Source organism: Brachyistius frenatus, unplaced genomic scaffold (assembly GCF_029030835.1).
Source record: "Brachyistius frenatus isolate BFR_SWC_R1_liver_20210118 unplaced genomic scaffold, ASM2903083v1 Contig_22, whole genome shotgun sequence".
Classification (NCBI taxonomy): domain Eukaryota; kingdom Metazoa; phylum Chordata; class Actinopteri; family Embiotocidae; genus Brachyistius; species Brachyistius frenatus.
The window spans coordinates 1218202-1237129 of NW_027210621.1; the positions used below are offsets into that span (position 1 = coordinate 1218202).

At 43.4% G+C, this 18928-nt stretch overlaps 1 protein-coding gene across 1 annotated transcript in view; it reads right to left on the reverse strand.

Annotated features, from left to right (window-relative positions):
• Positions 1 to 1227: 1227 nt before the first annotated feature.
• Positions 1228 to 18928, reverse strand: part of efnb1 (ephrin-B1) — a 58248-nt gene continuing 40547 nt past the window's right edge. Inside the window, exons 3-5 of the mRNA XM_069696851.1 lie at positions 12320 to 12412; positions 5948 to 6064; positions 1228 to 3552 (exon numbers count right to left, since the gene is read on the reverse strand). Coding sequence (XP_069552952.1) covers positions 3158 to 3552; positions 5948 to 6064; positions 12320 to 12412 — 605 coding nt within the window. The 3' untranslated portion in view covers positions 1228 to 3157. The remainder of the gene's footprint in view (positions 3553 to 5947; positions 6065 to 12319; positions 12413 to 18928) is intronic.

The window sequence follows — 18928 nt, forward strand, 5'->3', positions numbered from 1 at the left end:
CTGAACCCCAGTTTTTTTTGTTTTTTTTTCAACACGTGGTAACAAAGATTTTTTTTTTTGGACAATACTGGACGCTGCAAAAAAGACAGCTCGTGACTGTTGCAATATTCAATTTAAGTCTAAATGAAAATAAAAGAAAAAAACATATTGCAGAGACAAAAAAAAAAGAATGCAAGGATTCATACAAAAAACACACTTTAAAAAGACAGCTATTTACAAACATCCTCCATTACAAAAATCTAATCTTAAATTCTTCTTATGAGCAGTGTTCAGGTGAAATTACATCTTAAATTGGGCTCTATCCATATATTTACATTTCTGTTATCTCCTTTTTAATTTTTTTTTTTTCTCCCCAAATTTGAATAACATTAAATGGTCACTAGAATGAATGAAAATGAGATATGGTTTGTGGTAATTTGGTTATGACTCCCTAGGCTGGTGTAGGTGAATAGATGCGCAGCGATCCGGAAAAAAAATATTTGATGTAGATGTGTTTCACAGAGGGCCGCTGAGGCCTGCATGCTGAGTTAAAACACAGGACCACAAAAGCACGAGCAGCTGTTTAGGTTGTTAACTCTGAGGTTAACGACACACAAAAGCCAGTGGAGTCTTCCCAGAGTCTTCAAGCTGGGCTGCCTTTTAACTCAGCAGTGTCTGTCCGTGGATGGCAATAGTATGTGGCAGCGGATGAGAGGTGTCTCTGCCGGTGAATAAACATTAACCGTCAGTCTGACCGTTTGACTGGAGATAAACCTGGACCCGTCAGTCTTGGTGTGTTTGTGCATGCGTGTGCGTGTGTGTGTGTGTGTGCGTGTGTGTGTGCACATGTGCGTCAAAACGTCAGCTCATGCCTGCGTGCTGAGGAATGGCTGTCCTTATCTGCTCCCCTCTCCTCTCACACATCATTAGCTGGGACTGCGGCGCTCTGTACTTTGGCAGCCACACTGTTTGGAGCACCTAGTTCCAGTCCCAAAACATGTCTGTGTAGCTGCACACACACACACACACACACACACACACACACACACACACACACACACACACACACACACACACACACACACACACACACACACACACACAGACAGAGGAAAACTGCAAATATAAGCACAAATAAGCATTCACACATATAAGCACCTACATGTACACACAGACGCCCCCCCCCCCCCCCCCCCCCCCCCCCCCCCCCCCCCCCATCCTCCCACCACCACCACCACCACCACCTCACCTCCCTCCTTAGCCAGCTTCGGTGTGCACACACACATCCAGCTGCAGTAAATCCTGCCTCGGTGCTGCTGCCCTGGGCTGTGCGATAGCTGGGCTGCAGTGTCCTCACTGGCTGAACACCTTGACTGTACAATATTCTGAACAGCATTTTTATTCACAGCACAACTGGCGAGAGGATGGAAAAATGAATGCTAAACTACCCCCCCCACACACACACACACATACACACACCCACCCACACCCACACCTCACCCATCACCTCCATTTCCATCGCCATCATCCTCTCAGGTTAAAGCCAAGTCACAGGAACATTTTCTCCTTTATCCGCCGCTCCCTTCTCCCCGGCTGGTGAGTGTGGGCACGGAGATGGCACATAGATTAGTCACACGCTGGCGACGCCACTGACTGTGCACTCCACTGACTCATCTACAGATGGTGGCCAATTGTCATCTGACAATACTGTATCCCAATGTTCAGCCGTAGCTCTCCATCCAACTTATATATAGGGCATCCTACCTATGTAGGCCAGCCAATCAGTCCCTACCAACGCCCACCTCGCCTAGGCAGCAGGCACCAAACGAATTGTTTGATGCTTACACTGTATCACCAGAAGCTAGAACAAACAAATATCAACCTGCCTGCTGTCTTAAAAAGCATCACAGTGAAAGCTCATCAGACAGTCAAACCTTCAGTTGGCGCCAACCGGAGCACAGAGAGGGTTTTGTAAGATCTCGGGCTTGTCTGTCTGTCTCGTTTTCAAAACTACACTTTAGTATTGTAAGTCTACCCTGCAGCCAATCAGTTTTCCTAGATACTAAACGGGTCTGGAAATGTCCAAACACATACCCACTCACAGAGGACACACCCTGAAATACACACAAGTAGGTCATAAATACCAGAGTAATGGTAAAGCTCATATCAGACCAGTGGAGAAGGGAGTTGTTGTGGAAACACACACACAGACACACACACACACACACACACACACACACACACACACACACACACACACACACACACACACACACACACACATACTCATGCACACCTTGACCTCGACCTCAGCAGTCCCGGTCAAGGTACTTCCTTAAGAAAGAAAAAACAATGAGAGCAATGGATGACATGGGTGGTGAGACGATGGAGTAATAATGATGATCTATTTAACGCTATACATTGTGCACTTGTAGGAAAAGTCTAACAAAATACAACTGCTTTGTGAACTGAATCAGGGTTCAAGGAAATCCTCCATCAAAAATAGTAAGTAAGGCAAACATCAGAGGTGCGAAGGGAGAGGAACACATTATTTCACACACTGTGTCTGATACCTGAGCTATCTGGAGAGTTTCCTGGCCCAGCACGGAGCCCCGACCAACACTCACGCACACATGCACAGAGACGCACACATACACACACGTTTTATGCTCGCACACAAACTGCAGGCTGAGTGGCGTTCAGGCCTGTGTCTGCCTGCTCCTGGCTAGTGTGCTAGGATAGTGTGTTTAATTGGGTGTAGCACAGACGGTACTTCAGGGAACTGAGATAAGTTATATTCCTGTCCGTTAAAAGGGACAGCGAACCACGAAGCCAGAGTTCCATCTGTTGGTTTGCTCCAGCCCCGCCCGACCTGTCAAGAGCACAGCAGGTGGTCGCAGGAAGGTGGGAGGTTGATGGGAGAGGGCGGAGGGAGGGTGGGGATTGTCAGACAACCCAAACAAACAGGATAAACCTCTCTAGTCAGTCAGCTCATAGCCCCGCTGGTTACTGGTCAGTGCGTGTTTCTCCAGATTTGTGCAGCAGGTGGTTGAAATAACACGGGCTTGAAGAGGTATCAAGTCCCCAAAATGCAAAGGAAAGTGTTCTTCCCAAGAACGTAAATCAAGCGCTCCTCTTTTTCTCTCTCCTGACCGTGTCGCCGGCTGTGCGAAGCGTGTCAGACTTTGTAGTAGATGTTGGCGGGGCTCTGCGGAGGCATCTCCTGGACAATGTAGACTGGATGGCCATAGTCGCCGCTCACCTTCTCGTAGTGAGGGCAGTAGTTGTTCTCTGTCCGCAGCGGAATGATGATGTCACTGGGCTCCGTGCCAGCCGTGCCCCCTGGCATCTTGGGATTGGACAAGGTGCTGAGTGACAGCGCGGAGGGGCGGGGCTGCGAGTGAGCGTTTTTCCTGGCACGCTTGCGCATCTTAATGAGGAGGATGACGAGGAGGAGGATGAGCAGGAGGAAGACGATGCAGCCGGCCCCGATGGTGGAGAACACGGCCACTTTGGAGTTAAGGATGCCATCTGAGTTTGTGGAGGACCCAGACTGGTCCTGATTCATGTGGTCTAGATAGAGATAAAAAGAGAGGGCTTAAGGACTGAGCAGAAATTATTACAGCGGGACGGAAGGTCAGACAAAGGGAGGGGATTATAATTTGTATTTTTGCTGAAGGGAGGAATGTCTAATTTATTTGGAAAACAGCCAACGGTCTTGCATTTTTTTTCTTGCCCCATATTTCTGTTTTATTTTATATTTTATATTTGTGAGATTTATTATTTAAAGATCACATAGGTACATCAAAAACCTGGTTTTCATGTGCTCCGTGGAGCTGCGTTTTGCCATGTGTATAGGCTACACGGTGGGGTGGAAATATGGCTGTGCACACACCCTTCACCACTGAGCTATCACCTGTTATTGTTTAACTCATTTGATGGCTATAATATTGGTTTATTTAGTCGGACTACATTCAGAAATGAAACCTGACTGTATTCTCACCATTTGTTTGTTTGATTGAGATATTGGATGGATGGTGTTGCAGCGTTTGTCAAACAGAAGGGCAGGGAGAAAAGAAAACATTAATAAAACTGGCGAGGTTCTTGCTTATTTGTAAAATAAGACAGACCCCCTCCCTTCCCTGCACAGTCATTTTCATACAGTCCCTTAGAGACTGCCGAACATTTACAGTAAGCTTGTCCTGTCATCTGCAGATCTCCCTGTTCTGTGCCTAAGTCAACCATGAGCACATCCCAGTTTGTTGTTTGCTCAACATGTCTAACAGTCGCATTGATGTAATCTAATTTAATCAGCTCAATCAAAATAGCCTCCAAATGAAATCTGTAGTCATCGCTCAACATAACAAAGATCCATGCTCTGATAAGATTGGAGCCTGGGCAAGTTGTAAGACATGTTGAGGCCACATTTGTGTGCCAAAGGCCAAGTGAGATATGAAAACAAAATGCAGAGGGTATATCTGAACATCTGATTTTATTTTATGCCTTTGTTTAAGGGGTTCAGGATGGAGGGGGGTTACGGGATGGGAAGTGAATGGCTGGCTCCTCCAGTGACTGAAACCTGAGAAGAACCAAATCTGTTTTCCATGTATGCATGCAGCTGCTGCCAAAGAGCAGTACTCACCCCATTCCCAGCACCACCACTTCTTTACTGTCCATGACCCCCCCCCTCCTCTTCCCCCTCCTCCACCAAACACACACACACACACACACACACACACACACACACACACACACACACACACACACACACACACACACACACACACACATGCACACAATCACCCCTCTCTCACACACACACACAGACGCACACAAAAGCCCCATACCTCCGGAGACTGCCATCCCCACTAATGACTGTGTCTCCGCACTCGGGTGGCCACTTCTCCACTTAACCATCTATTGAGGAGGGGATAGCTTGTGCCTTATCACAAGCAAATGACATCACTGAAAGCTACCAATTTAAAGCCTTATCGGTGAAATCAGAGGCTGAAGGAATTTTTGTACATTCTGGGCGCTGGAGAAAGCCTGTCAGAAATTTCATTCCTGAAATATCAGCCACTCAAAACCAGTGACTCGTCCTTCATTCCACCCTCCACTTCTTCACTTGACATAATCACTGATCTAACAGTGGTAGACAGGTAAAAGCCGGGGTGTAGGGAAAAGTGACATTAGGAAATCTTTTTATAGAGAAACTAATGTCAAATAAGCAATTATTAAATGAGGACGGCTTATCACATTGGGACAGGCAGAGCAGCCTATACTTGGAGGAAGTTTGTGGCACACAAAGTTGTGGAGTAAGTCAAAAAGTTAGTGTAGGGAGTGATCTAAAAAAAAAAAAAAAAAAGTGAGAAGTGGTTCCTCCTGTGGGAAGCAGCTTTGAAAGGTAAAAACAGGAAACAAGGAGGGCCCAGAGCATCCAAGGAGGCTCAAGTGACTTCTTCAATTATCTCTGCTTTTAATCTTCATTTATCTGCAATTCTAATGAGGGTTTAAAGGATATGTAATAAAGAAGTCTGTCTTTGAGTCTCCTTGGGTGCAGCACACCCTTTGTGTACAATGTGATTAAGTAAAGTGACTCGGGGTGAGCTGTATTTGTTTTGGGTATGGTTTAATGTTGTTTTTGTTGCAAACTGCATTTTGGTGAGTCTTCCTTTATTCTGCACAACACAGATTTTTTTTTTTTTGTGTATTTTCGCCTGCGGCATGATGAAGCTATATAGAGAAAGGTACTTTGGGGGGTCTCAACTATGATTTTTATTTTCTCTTTTTGGGCAAAATGTGATTAATTATTAATTATTATAACCCTCGAGGCTGTGAATATTCGCTTTTTACATTTTGAAAACCTGTATTTTACTAAATTATTTGCTCTCTAGAAAGTAGAAAGCATTCCTTAAGGAGTGCTAAGCTGCAGTTTACGGGTGTAGTGTGGGTCTGTCACTCTTCTCACCAGTGTTTCCTGGCATCTCGGGTCCAATCCGACCCTGGTCAGGCGGACTGGGACTAGACTCCGGTATGGTGTTGTCCTCTGAGGCCTCCGGCGCCACGGGGTTCACCGCGTTTGGGACTGCGGGTGACAAAAAAACACACAGAAACTCAGCCTTGGCGAGCTGCATGCACTGAATTACAATGACTTGTTCTCTGCAAGGATTATTTTTTATTATCTTTTGATATATCTTTTATGCACAGAGAAGGTTATCTTTGTATGCGCTGAAAAAGCGTCTCAGAAGAGAAGATGAAAGCACAAAAAGAGGAAGGACAAGTTAGCGAACGTCTGTGTAACACGCCAATATCCCTGTCCTGCAGTAAAAGATGAACTCCCATCTGCAACAGCAGCTCCTTCAGCAAACACTCAGACAGGCATTTCCAGCACTGACACATTCATGAGAGCATTGGACACTCACATACACACACGTCCCTGCACGTACACATATGTACACACCTACAATATACTTACAATACACTTAGGCATGGCAGAATGAGGGTAAAGTAGTTATATATTAACTTTTTATTGTTTTACATTATTCATCACGTTAAAAGGCCATAATATGCCTTATTTATTGCTCCAGCTTTAACTCTGCCTGAAAGAGGCACACTTGTGAAGGAGAGGAGGACAGGAAGAGAATCGGGGAGACAAGGAGAGGAGGGGAGGAGGAGGAGGAGGGGGGGAGAGGAAGGGAGGAGGAGAGGAGGAGAGGAGGGGGTTGAATAAGCTCTGAGGGCAATGCAAAGGAAACAGACAGTTTATCTGTCTGTCGTGATGTCAGCACACACACTTTGAAGTCTTTGAGCAGTAAACACTGGTGGGTCCACAGTGTTTTTTTGTTTTTGTTTTGTTTTGTTTTTTACAAGGGCAGGGTCTGCAGACAGAAGACAGTTAGAAACTATTACCAAAGCCAGTCGGAAGGATTCCACAGTACTCTGTGCCTCTTCTCTATCAGACCTTATCTGCATCTGCCCGAAGGCCTGCTGAAGGCGTGTGTGTGTGTGTGTGTGTGTGTGTGTGTGTGTGTGTGTGTGTGTGTGTGTGTGTGTGTGTGTGTGTGTGTGTGTGTGTGTGTGTGTGTGTGTGTGTGTGTGTGTGTGTGTGTGTGTGTGTGTGTGTGTGCGTGTGTGTGTGTGTGTGTGTGTGTGTGTGAGAGAAAGAGAGAAGAGAGCGTGTGGGGAGGCAATTTACATTTGAGTCCCCCGTGGCAAGTTTGTGTGGCATGTGTGTGGCCGTGCATGAGTGTGTGAGTGAAAAGGGCCTGTCAGTCTAGCAGTCTTTTTTTCTGTTTCCACCCCCGGTTTTTGGCCATATCTGGAGGAAAGACGACGAGGAATGATTTGGATGTGGAATGTCTGGCAGATATGGGGCAAGAAGAAAAAAAAAAGGAGGAAAGACAAAGAAGGAAAGGGACATAAATTCATGGCAGCATCCACTTCTTTGTCTCCTTTTTCTGGGGGTTGTTGGGGAACATAAACTACATTATTCTCCAGCCGATCCCCTCTCCTCCTCTATCTTCTCCATGTCCAGACCACCGCATTGCTCCGTACTGATTGCAGCACTGAACCTAGCCATGAGCTGTTGTGGGCTGTCAATAATTGATGAGAAAAGACAGGAGTGAGAAGTGGGAACATTCACGCATGACAGAGGATATGAGAGGACACAGTGATCTGATTCGTCCCATGCATATAGCCCCGACACTGTCAACCACTGAGCATGTGCAGGGAGCGTTCTAATGTTCTGACCCATTTTTCTGTGTGTACTGCTGACATTTCCCTCAGCTATGCAGACAGCAACTACCTCAGAACTGCCAAGCCGCCAGAAGGAGGGAGAAGGTGGGGGAAGAGGAGGAGTGAGAGTGAGGCAGACAATGATCGAGCCATAGAGGAGAGAGACAGTGATGTTGGGAGAGGTAGAGGGAGAGAAAACATCAGGGGAGAGATGCGTGTGAGGCGGTGAGTCAACATATTTCTAATGAGCACGGTGACATGTTGAGGCGGACGGGAAAGAGAGTTGTGAACAGCGACGCATGTACAAAACATGGACTTCCTATACTCTCTCTTCACTCAGTTCCTCTTCCTTTTTACTTCTCAGTCTGTTATCACGACAAAAGACATGTAATACAAGGCATTTCAAGCACAATTACACATCGATATGTCAGGGCCCGAAACCTGCCACAGACAGATGACTCAACACGATTATGCCCAGTGGTCCTGTTACATTTAATAACTGCAATGTAAATGTAGCATTAAAAGGATGTGCACATATTTCACACCGGAATGAGTCACCAAAATACAGAGGAATCCACAGTGCAAAGTGCAAAGGAGCACAAGTGGACATATGGGAAGATCTTGGGGACTTGGCGAGAGGTAGTGTTGGCATTCAGCTCCAGAGACAGGAAATGTGAATCAAACACAGTATCGTCTGGGGTCAGACACAAGCAGAGCCCGCGTTTATTTGTGTTTTGCAGAGACAAAACCTCGTGTGGCTGCACAGGGTCGGAGTCTATAGGGCTACAAATAATGTCTGTTTTCATTATTGATTCATCTTTTAAGGATTTTTTTTTTTCACTTAATCTATTTAAATGCCAGTAAAAATGCCCATCACGAATCCTAAAGACTCTAAAGTGACATCTTAAAATGAATTGTTTTGTCTGACCAATAATCCAGAAGCCAAAAGATCCAGGTTTTTTTTATTAAATAAAAGAGATAAAATAGCAAACTTAAAAAAAAAAAACTAATTTCAGAAGCTAGAACTAGCTCTGAAAATTTTAAATTTTTTACTTGAGAATTGACTTAAACCTAAAAAAAATATTGAATTACCTGTTAACAAATCCTTACATAAGTAAAAGTATGTCAGTTTTATTAACAAAATGTACATGAATAAGTATTAAATGTTAGAAATTACACATTATGTTACTGGATTATCATTAGTGACCATTAAGAGCTAATTTAAACTAAATAGTTGTTTTATCTATAATAATATAAACTAATTTATAAGATAATATGAATGAATATGTATCTGAATGTGTAAAATAAAATTATATTTTACATACAGAGTATATACTTGCATAAAATAGACAAATCCCTCCAAATGCAGTAATGTTTCATTGAATAGGGTAAAATCAGTTGTACTCCAACAGATAAAACAAACTCTGCTCTGAAAAGGTCATTTTGGGAAAATTACACTTGACATTTTTTAGAACTTTTTAACATGTTCAAGACAAGATTAATTTTAATTAAAAGAAAATAACCTGCAGATTAATTAATAGTAACTTCATTCTGTATTTATAAAAAAAAATATCACCTAGAGATTGCACACAGCAGCCAAATTAAAGCCAGCGCTCTAATTTCTCATGGCACTTTGTCCAAATAGTTACTGGGTTGGATGGGCACATTATGCATCAATAATTCCACCCACAGAAATAGATTTAAAAGTAGTAGCAGCTGGGCCAACAGCATCTTCTCTAACAAGGTTTTTAGGGCACATTGATCGTGAGTGACAGCTCGCTTTGGACCGTTTTGGGAAATGAGTACATGACGAAGTTGAGGAACAGCCGGGAGCCACAGAGACACACTCTAGCTGAGACAAACTTTCCTAGAACTTCCCTCGAATAAGACATTTCCTACCAACGTTCATTCATGGGAGAATACACGTTTGTTTTTCTCCCAATTAATAGTTTATAATAAAAGCCTGTGTTGCCTGCACTCCTGCAGCCATGTTGTCATTCTGCTATGGTGTTGCAATCCCAGGCTGTCGGATGCTCAAATTGACCTACATGCAGAGATAATGCAACGCCTGTCTGTTTCTGAGATGGTTGTGGGTATTTTTCAGTGTATCTGCTGAATTTGTTCCGACTCAGACCCTGCTAGCATCAGCAGCTTGTTAGCTTCCATTCTCCCTCCGACTGCCAGGATCCACTGCTGTCATCCCAGCAGCCAACATTCAAATATCTTCACACAAATTTGCACACACACACACACACACACACACACACACACACACACACACACACACACACACACACACACACACACACACACACACACACACACACACACACACACACACACACACATTGATGCATATTTCTCAGCCAGTCTCAGTTTATTCCTGACAGGTTGAGATCCAGCTTTTAAGCTGGAATCAGATCATCATGGCAGGCAGATGTTCCTCTCAGATGGCGGTTAGTGTCTGTTTCGGTCAAAACAACCACACTGAGGATGGGGGAAATGTTTACAGAGCAACACATCTGTGTACTATACCCTGTCAAATTCAGGATATGGATGTCCTCATATTCACTTAAACTGCATATAAAAGTGAGATGTATGAAGCAAAGCAAATGTTACATCCGAGAATATCTAAACAAAGCTTGCTTGTTTACTTCGAGCATTTTTAGATGACTTATCCTGACCGAGCGCTTACATACAATTTCAAACATGCCTTCATTCTGTGATTATTGTGTGAGAATCACAGCCGAGGAACATCAGAGGCCTTTTTATAATTTACAACTGGAGTCATTATTCATAGTCGTTTCTCATTTGCTTGTTATTTCTTTGGGCTTTTAATTTCTACACTCTTTTCACAAACTGTTTATAGATTTAAAAGATTTATTCAAAGCCAGTGTACATAAGAGCGGTGGGTGATCTGATGGATAAAATCTATTCATCTATTCTGGTACATGTAATTGTATATTACAATGACAGCATGTCGCGACACTACATTTTCAGGAAGTTCAACTGGAAAAGTGATACATGAGATAACCAGATGGCAATTCAATTACTGACAAATCAGGTTACTTCATCACAGTGACGCACAAATCCTGAAAATCAATAGTGCAGTCCATAAAGCAGTCCTGGTTATTGATTTGTAACATTGCCTGCGATCGCTTAATACAACCACAGATATTCCAGGGATGGTAACCCCAGTATACCCCTATTGTCTTACAGTATAGACTAAGTCAATAACTAATGATTTTAAAGTCATATATCAAATTTAAATATTATTTTTAGTAGCAGCTGTCTTAAACTCTTCACCTGAAAGTTACATTTCGAATAGTTTTTTTTTGGCAACAATTTATTTTAACAGATGTTTTCGCTTTCAAAAACACAATAAGCAACAAACATTTTATAAGATACCATCATGTTGTTGTAACCTTACGTAGGGAATTTTCAGTTTTTTCAAAAGTGTTTGTCAACAATAACTTTATATATGAAGTATCCATAACAGATAATTAATAAATAACTAAATTACTTTTTTGCAATCTTATACTTTCAAATTTGATATGAAGCCTCCATGAAATATACATTTTAAATAAAGATATTTATTAGGTTTATATAACTCTAAGATAATATTTTCAATTTATTCATTAACAGAGTCAAATTATGTTTACTTTATTTACTTGTATGAGTACTACGGTAACTGCTGCTAATGTAGGTTTTACAATAAGTGGACTTACTAGAACCAACTAGTTTTTCTGAGGTCTGAAAAAAATGTGCAAATTTAACACAAGTTTTGAACACATTTACAAACTGATCTCAGAGTGCCTCTGAATGATTTCTAATTTAAATTAAAATGTAAACACTTTAAATGTCCATATCAATCTATAACAACTACACTACAGTGTGTTATAAGCTATTTACACTTTATAACGTATTACCATTCAATTTTTTTGTAAGTGCCAAAAAATTATTACATTTTTTTGCTAAATGTATCAATATTGTGTATCTTGTATCTAACTGTGCATTTACTATATTCTTTATAACTTTTTTTTTCTTCATGGTATAGGGCTTCACAATGTGGACTTTTCATTACACAGTTCTGGAGGATATTATTCTATTTCAATATATTTCATTATAATGAAAACAAATGTTCACAAAACCACACGAAACTAATGAATAAATGTTAAATCATTTTTCATTGTTAGGATTTTTATTTCCACATCTGACAAAAAAAAAAAAATCCTAATTGACTTAATTTGTTGAATTGTATTTATTTGTTGGTGTAATCTTTGATTTAGACGTCGATTTTTTTTTTTTAAATAACATCATCACAAAGCCTTACCACTAAAAATCAATTCATAATTATTAGGAATAATTATTGAGAACAATGTAGTGCCAATAAAGACGCCATATCAAAATTGAAAACATGTCAACCCTGTCTATTTCAAGATGCAACTCTCCATCTCCAGAGAGCAGGTCTGGTTGGAGGCTGGTGGCAGACAAAGTCACGCTAGTCAGACATAGCGACAAATGAAAATGTCACACCAAAGTGAAACATGGCTTTAAGGCAGCAACGCTAGATTGTGTTCTACATGTGAGGTGAGCGCACATTTACCTTGCCCGACTTTCATGATGACTTTCATGGCTCGGCTCTTGCACACGCCTCCCTCCCGGTTCTCCAGGCCCTCGACCGTACCGTTGGAGGTTGCTGTGGAGGGAGGAGGAAGGAGAAAGAGGAAGGGGGTGAAGGACAAGGAGAGGGAGGAATTGATGGAGGGTGAAGAAAAGAAAAGCAGAAGAAGAAGAGAGAAGATGACACACCGGTTAATGAGCACGTCCATAACGCACAGAACTAATCAATATTTACGACAAGCACTGATTAGCTGTTCCAGTGATTAGCCGTTCTCACCCTCAATCAACCGCCAGCTCCTCTCAACGGTATCTCTCATTAACACAATAAAGTGAAGCCAAATGAATGGAACAACATTAGAGTCTACTGAGGGCTGGTGGGTGCTGAGGTGGAGAGGAGGAAAATGGTCAGACCTGTGTCTCTGTGTGTGTGTGTGTGTGTGTGTGTGTGTGTGTGTGTGTGTGTGTGTGTGTGTGTGTGTGTGTGTGTGTGTGTGTGTGTGTGTGTGTGTGTGTGTGTGTGTGTGTGTGTGTGTGTGTGTGTTTTCTGTCTGTGCATAGTTTAGCAGTGAGACATGCCAGCAAAACTTCCAGCTGCTTGCCAAGTCCTCCAGCAGCTTAGTCCCTCTGAGCCACATGTGTCACTACTTTCTGGTAGTGCAAAGAACTAAATGCTTCCCTTAATGTTTCTATCTGTGTGTGTGTCCATTTAAACTGTACGCTAGAGTGTGTGTTTGTTTTAAAGTGTGTGCCCTGCTCTGACTTAAGCGAGGAGCTCAGGGTCGAGGGTTGTTTATTCAATGTCACATTCACTTCAGACACTGTGACACAATTGGCTGTCTATTTTAGGGCCCATGATAATGACCTAGGGAGACAGAGTGTGACTCTGACCTTAACACTGAGCAGCTACGCACAAGGTGTGTGTGTGTGTGTGTGTGTGTGTGTGTGTGTGTGTGTGTGTGTGTGTGTGTGTGTGTGTGTGTGTGTGTGTGTGTGTGTGTGTGCGCGTGTGTGTGGGGGGGTGTGTGTGTGTGGGCGCATGCGATGGCAGCTCTAATTTTGGAATTCCCCAAATGATCTCCATCTCCGCTTAGTCTGCTGTTTCAATTTACTCCCTTCCTCTGAAATGCTTTTGTTTCTCTTCCTTGCATTATCCATGTTGCCCTCTCTCTCTCTCTCTCTCTGCTTTTACACTCACTTCATTTAGTTTTTTATCTGCACTATCTGCCTCTACCTCTCCCCCTCCCTCCTTTTTCCTCCCTCTCCCTTCCTCTTAACTCAATGACCATCTCCCTGGGTGATTGCTTCAGATGGCACCCTCATTATGATGAGATAGTCTTGGAGAGGGTGCTTATCTAATGATGACACAAAGAGAGGCAGACTTGGCTACAGGCAAGAGGGGGAATGGGGGGGACAGGGGGGTTTGGGTGCGTCCAAATATTGCACTACAAACAATGAGCTACCCTCTCTGGCATGATGTATGAATGTTTCTGCATGTGTTTCCCTGATATTAACTGATATTTTATCAAGCAGTGTTGAAATCTGGCTCTGCAGCTATGGAAAAGCTCGTCTAGTTGATTCATGTCCTGTCATTCCTAAGTATTATTAATGTTGACATTTTGTTGCCCCATGGGATTCCAGCTTTGTACTCCAGCAAAATTGCAGAAAACTAAATAATGAATTGCACTAATATTATTTTACATTATCAGATTATGCTCTAAATTACGAGGGGAACCACAACATTTTGTTAGTGTGGCCGGAGCACGTGATAATTTGCGAGAACGATTGTGATAACATCATGTCAGGAGCTCTTTGGCAAAATCCCCCGCCGCTGTGTAGACTCAACACGACTGAGTGAGCCGGACACTGAAATATATACGAGGGGCCACGGAGCTGAGCAGCGCACAGGAACAAAAAAAATCAAATAGGTTTGAAATTTACGTGGGGCATTAATGTGAATGAACACTCAAGGCTAAGTGAGTATTATGATTTATGTAAAGTCTATGCAGAGAGCATGTCTCTTCTAAAGGGAACATTCAAAGACAGTGAGGTGAACAGGCCTGTTTCCAGTCTTGGAGGCGCAGCCCTGAATGAGCCAGACGCTGCCGCGAGTACTAACCTCATCCTGCCATTTTCCACCCAATTTCTTCTCTTCTTTCAATTTTTAAATTTCCAGGGCAAGGTTATACAAAAATGAGTTCTTTGAAGATCAAGCTCAAAAGGCACTTGAATAATCTGACTAAGAGTAAGCGTCATGCTATGAATTTTATATCCACTCAGGGAGAGCAAATCTTCTCAGTGTTAACTTACTTCTGTCATCTAAATTAACTATTCCTTCAGGCTGGCTGAACAGACTCCCACATTACTGATGTGGCATGATGATGAGTTGGCCCTTCGAGGCTTTTATTTAGCCGAACAACTGAGAGAGAGCTGGATTTATAAAGTGATGATCACTTCATATGTTGTTTGTACTCAGGCCATTTAAAACATCAAATAATTCAAGCCTTTACTGTACTGCTCAAAATTTATAATCCAATTAACTGTGTCCAATTTTAACCACATTTCCTTATGTGAATGCATCTTTTAAGCACTATTCAAGATGTAAATCGACTGCACAGACAACTGTTGAATGCATTTAAAAATGACTGTCAAGCCCCACGCAGTCTTGTGTTTGCCATTTTACCCTTTCCTTATGTCAGTGTACTTGCATCTATCGTGTCAGAGATCAGGCAAAAAAACTGTGCCAGCCAGGTTTCTCAAAGTCCCTAACCCTACTACACTACAAGGACACACTGCCAGCTTTTTTTTTTTTTTTTTTTTTTTTTTTTTAAATCTAAAAGCCTCTCACTCACTCTATCTCCTCTTCCTCTCACTCAATTTTTCCTCCCTCTCTCTAACCCTCTCTCTCCCGCACCCTTCATCCCCGCATACTGACATTAATCCAAATCTGGATTTCCAGATATTAAAAGGCCGACAGTCATGTCGTGTTTTGGAGAGAGGAAACTGGGGAATTGGGTCTTCCTGTGTGTCTCGGCAGAGATAAAAACACAGGGGGATAAAGCAACGACAGGGCGAAAGAACAAAGAAATTCCCAGTCTGCTGCTAATGATTTAGTGGAACAAACTGGTTCAGTGTTAGCAGTCCAGAATACCCGAAGAACTGGTCATTGCATGAAGGAATGTTGCTTTTTTTTTTTAATAAAGCGCGGTCGGCTCCAAAGAGGGCTTTTTGTATGATTTAAAGCCCTCTTTGTGGGTGTGGATCATTGGCCACAGAGTGACTAGAGGGAGAACAAAAGATCTACAGCTGCTGAAGTCATAAGAGAAACCAGGTGCCAAATGTTGATGTTGGGAAATATCTACAGTACAAATGTATCAGCCAAGAGGAAGCCTTACAGCGGAAAGAACTGGCCTGGTAGAAAAGGCTCCTGTTCCAACACTACACACATTTACTAAAACACAACACATTAACATGCATATGGGAATGTACACTCTTGCAAATGCGCACCGATTTCACAAGGACATTCGGGTAGAGTGGAAGGACTGCTCCCCGAGGTGCTCCGAGGAGAAGAGTGGGAGATGTGTGAGATGTAGTGCTGACTGGCCAAGACAACACAAGCTAAGGCTGGAGTGTGATGAGGTGGTCTATATTTATTCTCAGGTCTGCTAAATGAGGTCACTCAGGAGGTCCTGCTGAATACATTCTCCATCTCCATCATGAATCATCTGCTGCTTATTATTCCTGTCCAGCCCAGGAGGCTCGCTTTCATACAGCGCAGTGGGCTGTGTGTACGTGAGAGCTTCTGCTACTGTGTCTATGCGTGCGCGTGCGCAACATCTGCCCAAAGCACTGAACAAGGGGATAGATACAGCCCATGTGACAGACAGAGAGCAGGTTGTTTAATGAGAAAGTGGATGAGAGGTGACATTCATTGGCTACCTTTCACAACCCCTCCCCCCCCTCCAATCCTCCACAGCATTCAGACTTCCACTTAGACGAGCCGAGCAAGCAGCGTGTAGTCACAGTAACCACCAGTGATAATGTCTACATTTTACAACAACAACAAAAAAAAGGCTAAACACATCAACAGGCAAAACCAAAAATCTGATCTCCCACACTTAGCATCAAGGAAAAACACCAGCACACAGAACTGTTTCATCCATTTGAGGCGAAGCAGGGAGCTAAACACAGCCCCGTGCGTCTGTGTCTGTATCAAGCAGAGCGTCACAACAGGAATGGTTATTTCTCATACCTGTGATTTTCCTATCTTGGTTTTGTTTACATTAGCGAACCAGAATCAGAGTGCTGAGAAGGAGGAGAAAGCCTATTTGCACAAAATATTTCACTCCTGAATGAGCACAGAGAGGGTTAGATTAGGTTTATGTGCCTGATTCCAGAGATAACCCTCCCCAGCAGATCTGGCATGCACGCAAGAATGCATGTGCACTCACACACACACTCACAGGCAAACACACAGAGCGAGGTTGGCAGACTGGAATAATACTGGGGGAGCTAGATGTTTGCACTTTGAACCTTTTCTAATCCAGAGTATTAGGGCATGGTTAAAGCCTGATTATGGTGGAATGAAATGGATCTAAATAGATGTCCCAGCCCATCAGCCTTCCATTTCTTTGTCCTAGAAATAGAAATGGAAATCAGTAATCAACCTCCAACCCCTCACTCGCCGTCTCTTCTCTCCCACGTAGCCTCCTCTGGCACTTGGCACCAGCAAAGAAAATTCATTCAGACTTCTCAGATGATTTAGGTACTCTCAGCCTGGCCGTTGTTTTGTTCTTTTGTTTCTTCACAATAATAAAACCTGGCAGACAATATAAAATAGTCATATCTTCGCTGCAGGTCCCACAAATTTTCCATGCCATTTTGGACATCCAATATTGAATTTAGGTTGGAATAAATGTGGTTTTGAATGTTGAGGGTGGACACGGCTGATTTTCTCATCTTCATGTTCAACAGCGTTTCTTTTTTTTCTTTTTTTTTTTTTACTGTTACAAAGCATCACCAAGTAGCAGCTCTAATATTACTGCGTGCTGCCTGTTTCCAGGAGCCACTTTGCTGCGGGTACAGTAAGCAGGTAGCAGCATTAGTGTCAGGGTTTAAGGTGGTTAGCGGCCCAGTGCACACAACTGTTGCTCAGCTCACTGCTTCAGTATACAGCCAGAGGGGGAGCTCCTCTCCTGCCTTCTGATTAGACTGCTCTCTCTCTCTCTCTCTCTCTCTCTCTCTCTCTCTCACACATGCAAGCAGAAAGCAACAGCACGCCCGGCTGCACACACACACACACACACACACACACACACACACACACACACACACACACACACACACACACACACACACACACACACACACACACACACACACACACACACACACACACACACACACACACACACGAATACAACCACACTTGAAATGGTTGCAAAAGAAATATACAGACATGTAAGCCCACAGAAGTGAACACAGATGAAGTGCACACTGACATGTGCATGCACACACACACACACACACACACACACACACACACACACACACACACACACACACACACACACACACTGGCTGCCTGTGTAGCCAGAAGATCAGGCGGGACTTAAGAGCTCCTCCGGCACCAAAATTACAGGGTACCTCTAAATCCTCCCAGCAGAGAGCACTATGGGATAGTGCGGGGTGAGGGGGAGGAGGGTGGGTGGTGCTGCGAAGGGGTGAGGGAGGGCAGTGATGTGGAGAAGGGTGCATGTGTGTGTGTGTGTGTGTGTGTGTGTGTGTGTGTGTGTGTGTGTGTGTGTGTGTGTGTGTGTGTGTGTGTGTGTGTGTGTGTGTGTGTGTGTGTGTGTGTAGGGAGGTGTTTAGAGAGGGGATGGAAAGAGGAGTGCAGGGTGAGGAGGGGAAGGGGAGGAAGCGGGAGATTCCTTTTTTTGAAGAAGAGTGTGCAAGCGGGAGAGGAGTGAGACTTGATCTGTCTGAAGTGTGCTCGCATGCGTGTGTGTGTGTGTGTGTGTGTGTGTGTGTGTGTGTGTGTGTGTGTGTGTGTGTGTGTGTGTGTGTGTGTGTGTGTGTGTGTGTGTGTGTGTGTGTGTGTGTGTGTAGGGGTGCAGGATGGGCGTGCGTGCATATGTCGGTTAGGGAATATAGAAGGAGGTGATGAAGTGAGGAGTTGAGAGAAGGAGGAGGAGAAGGCGAGCTGAGTTTGGAAAGAAGAAGTGGGAGGTGATCTCTCTGTGAACCAGAGGAAGCATATGTGTGTTGGATTGTGTGCATGTGTATGTGTGTATGTGTGTATGTGTGTATGTGTGTGTGGGTCTGCCAGCTTGCTTCTCTTTCACTCACACTCAGCATTTCACTCACATTTCACTACCTTAAGTCTCTCGTTGTGTGTGTTTTGGCCTCTGTGCAGCTGTGTGTGTTTGAGGAACTGTGTTGAGTTGAGTGTGTGTGCATACGTTATGTGTGTGAGCATCCACAGACAGATATGGGCAAGAGTTTAAATTTGTATGTCTGCATGTATCCAAATGTTTGGGAATATATATGTTCTGTTTTTTATTGTGTGTTTGTATGCGTGTGGTCCCTGTACATC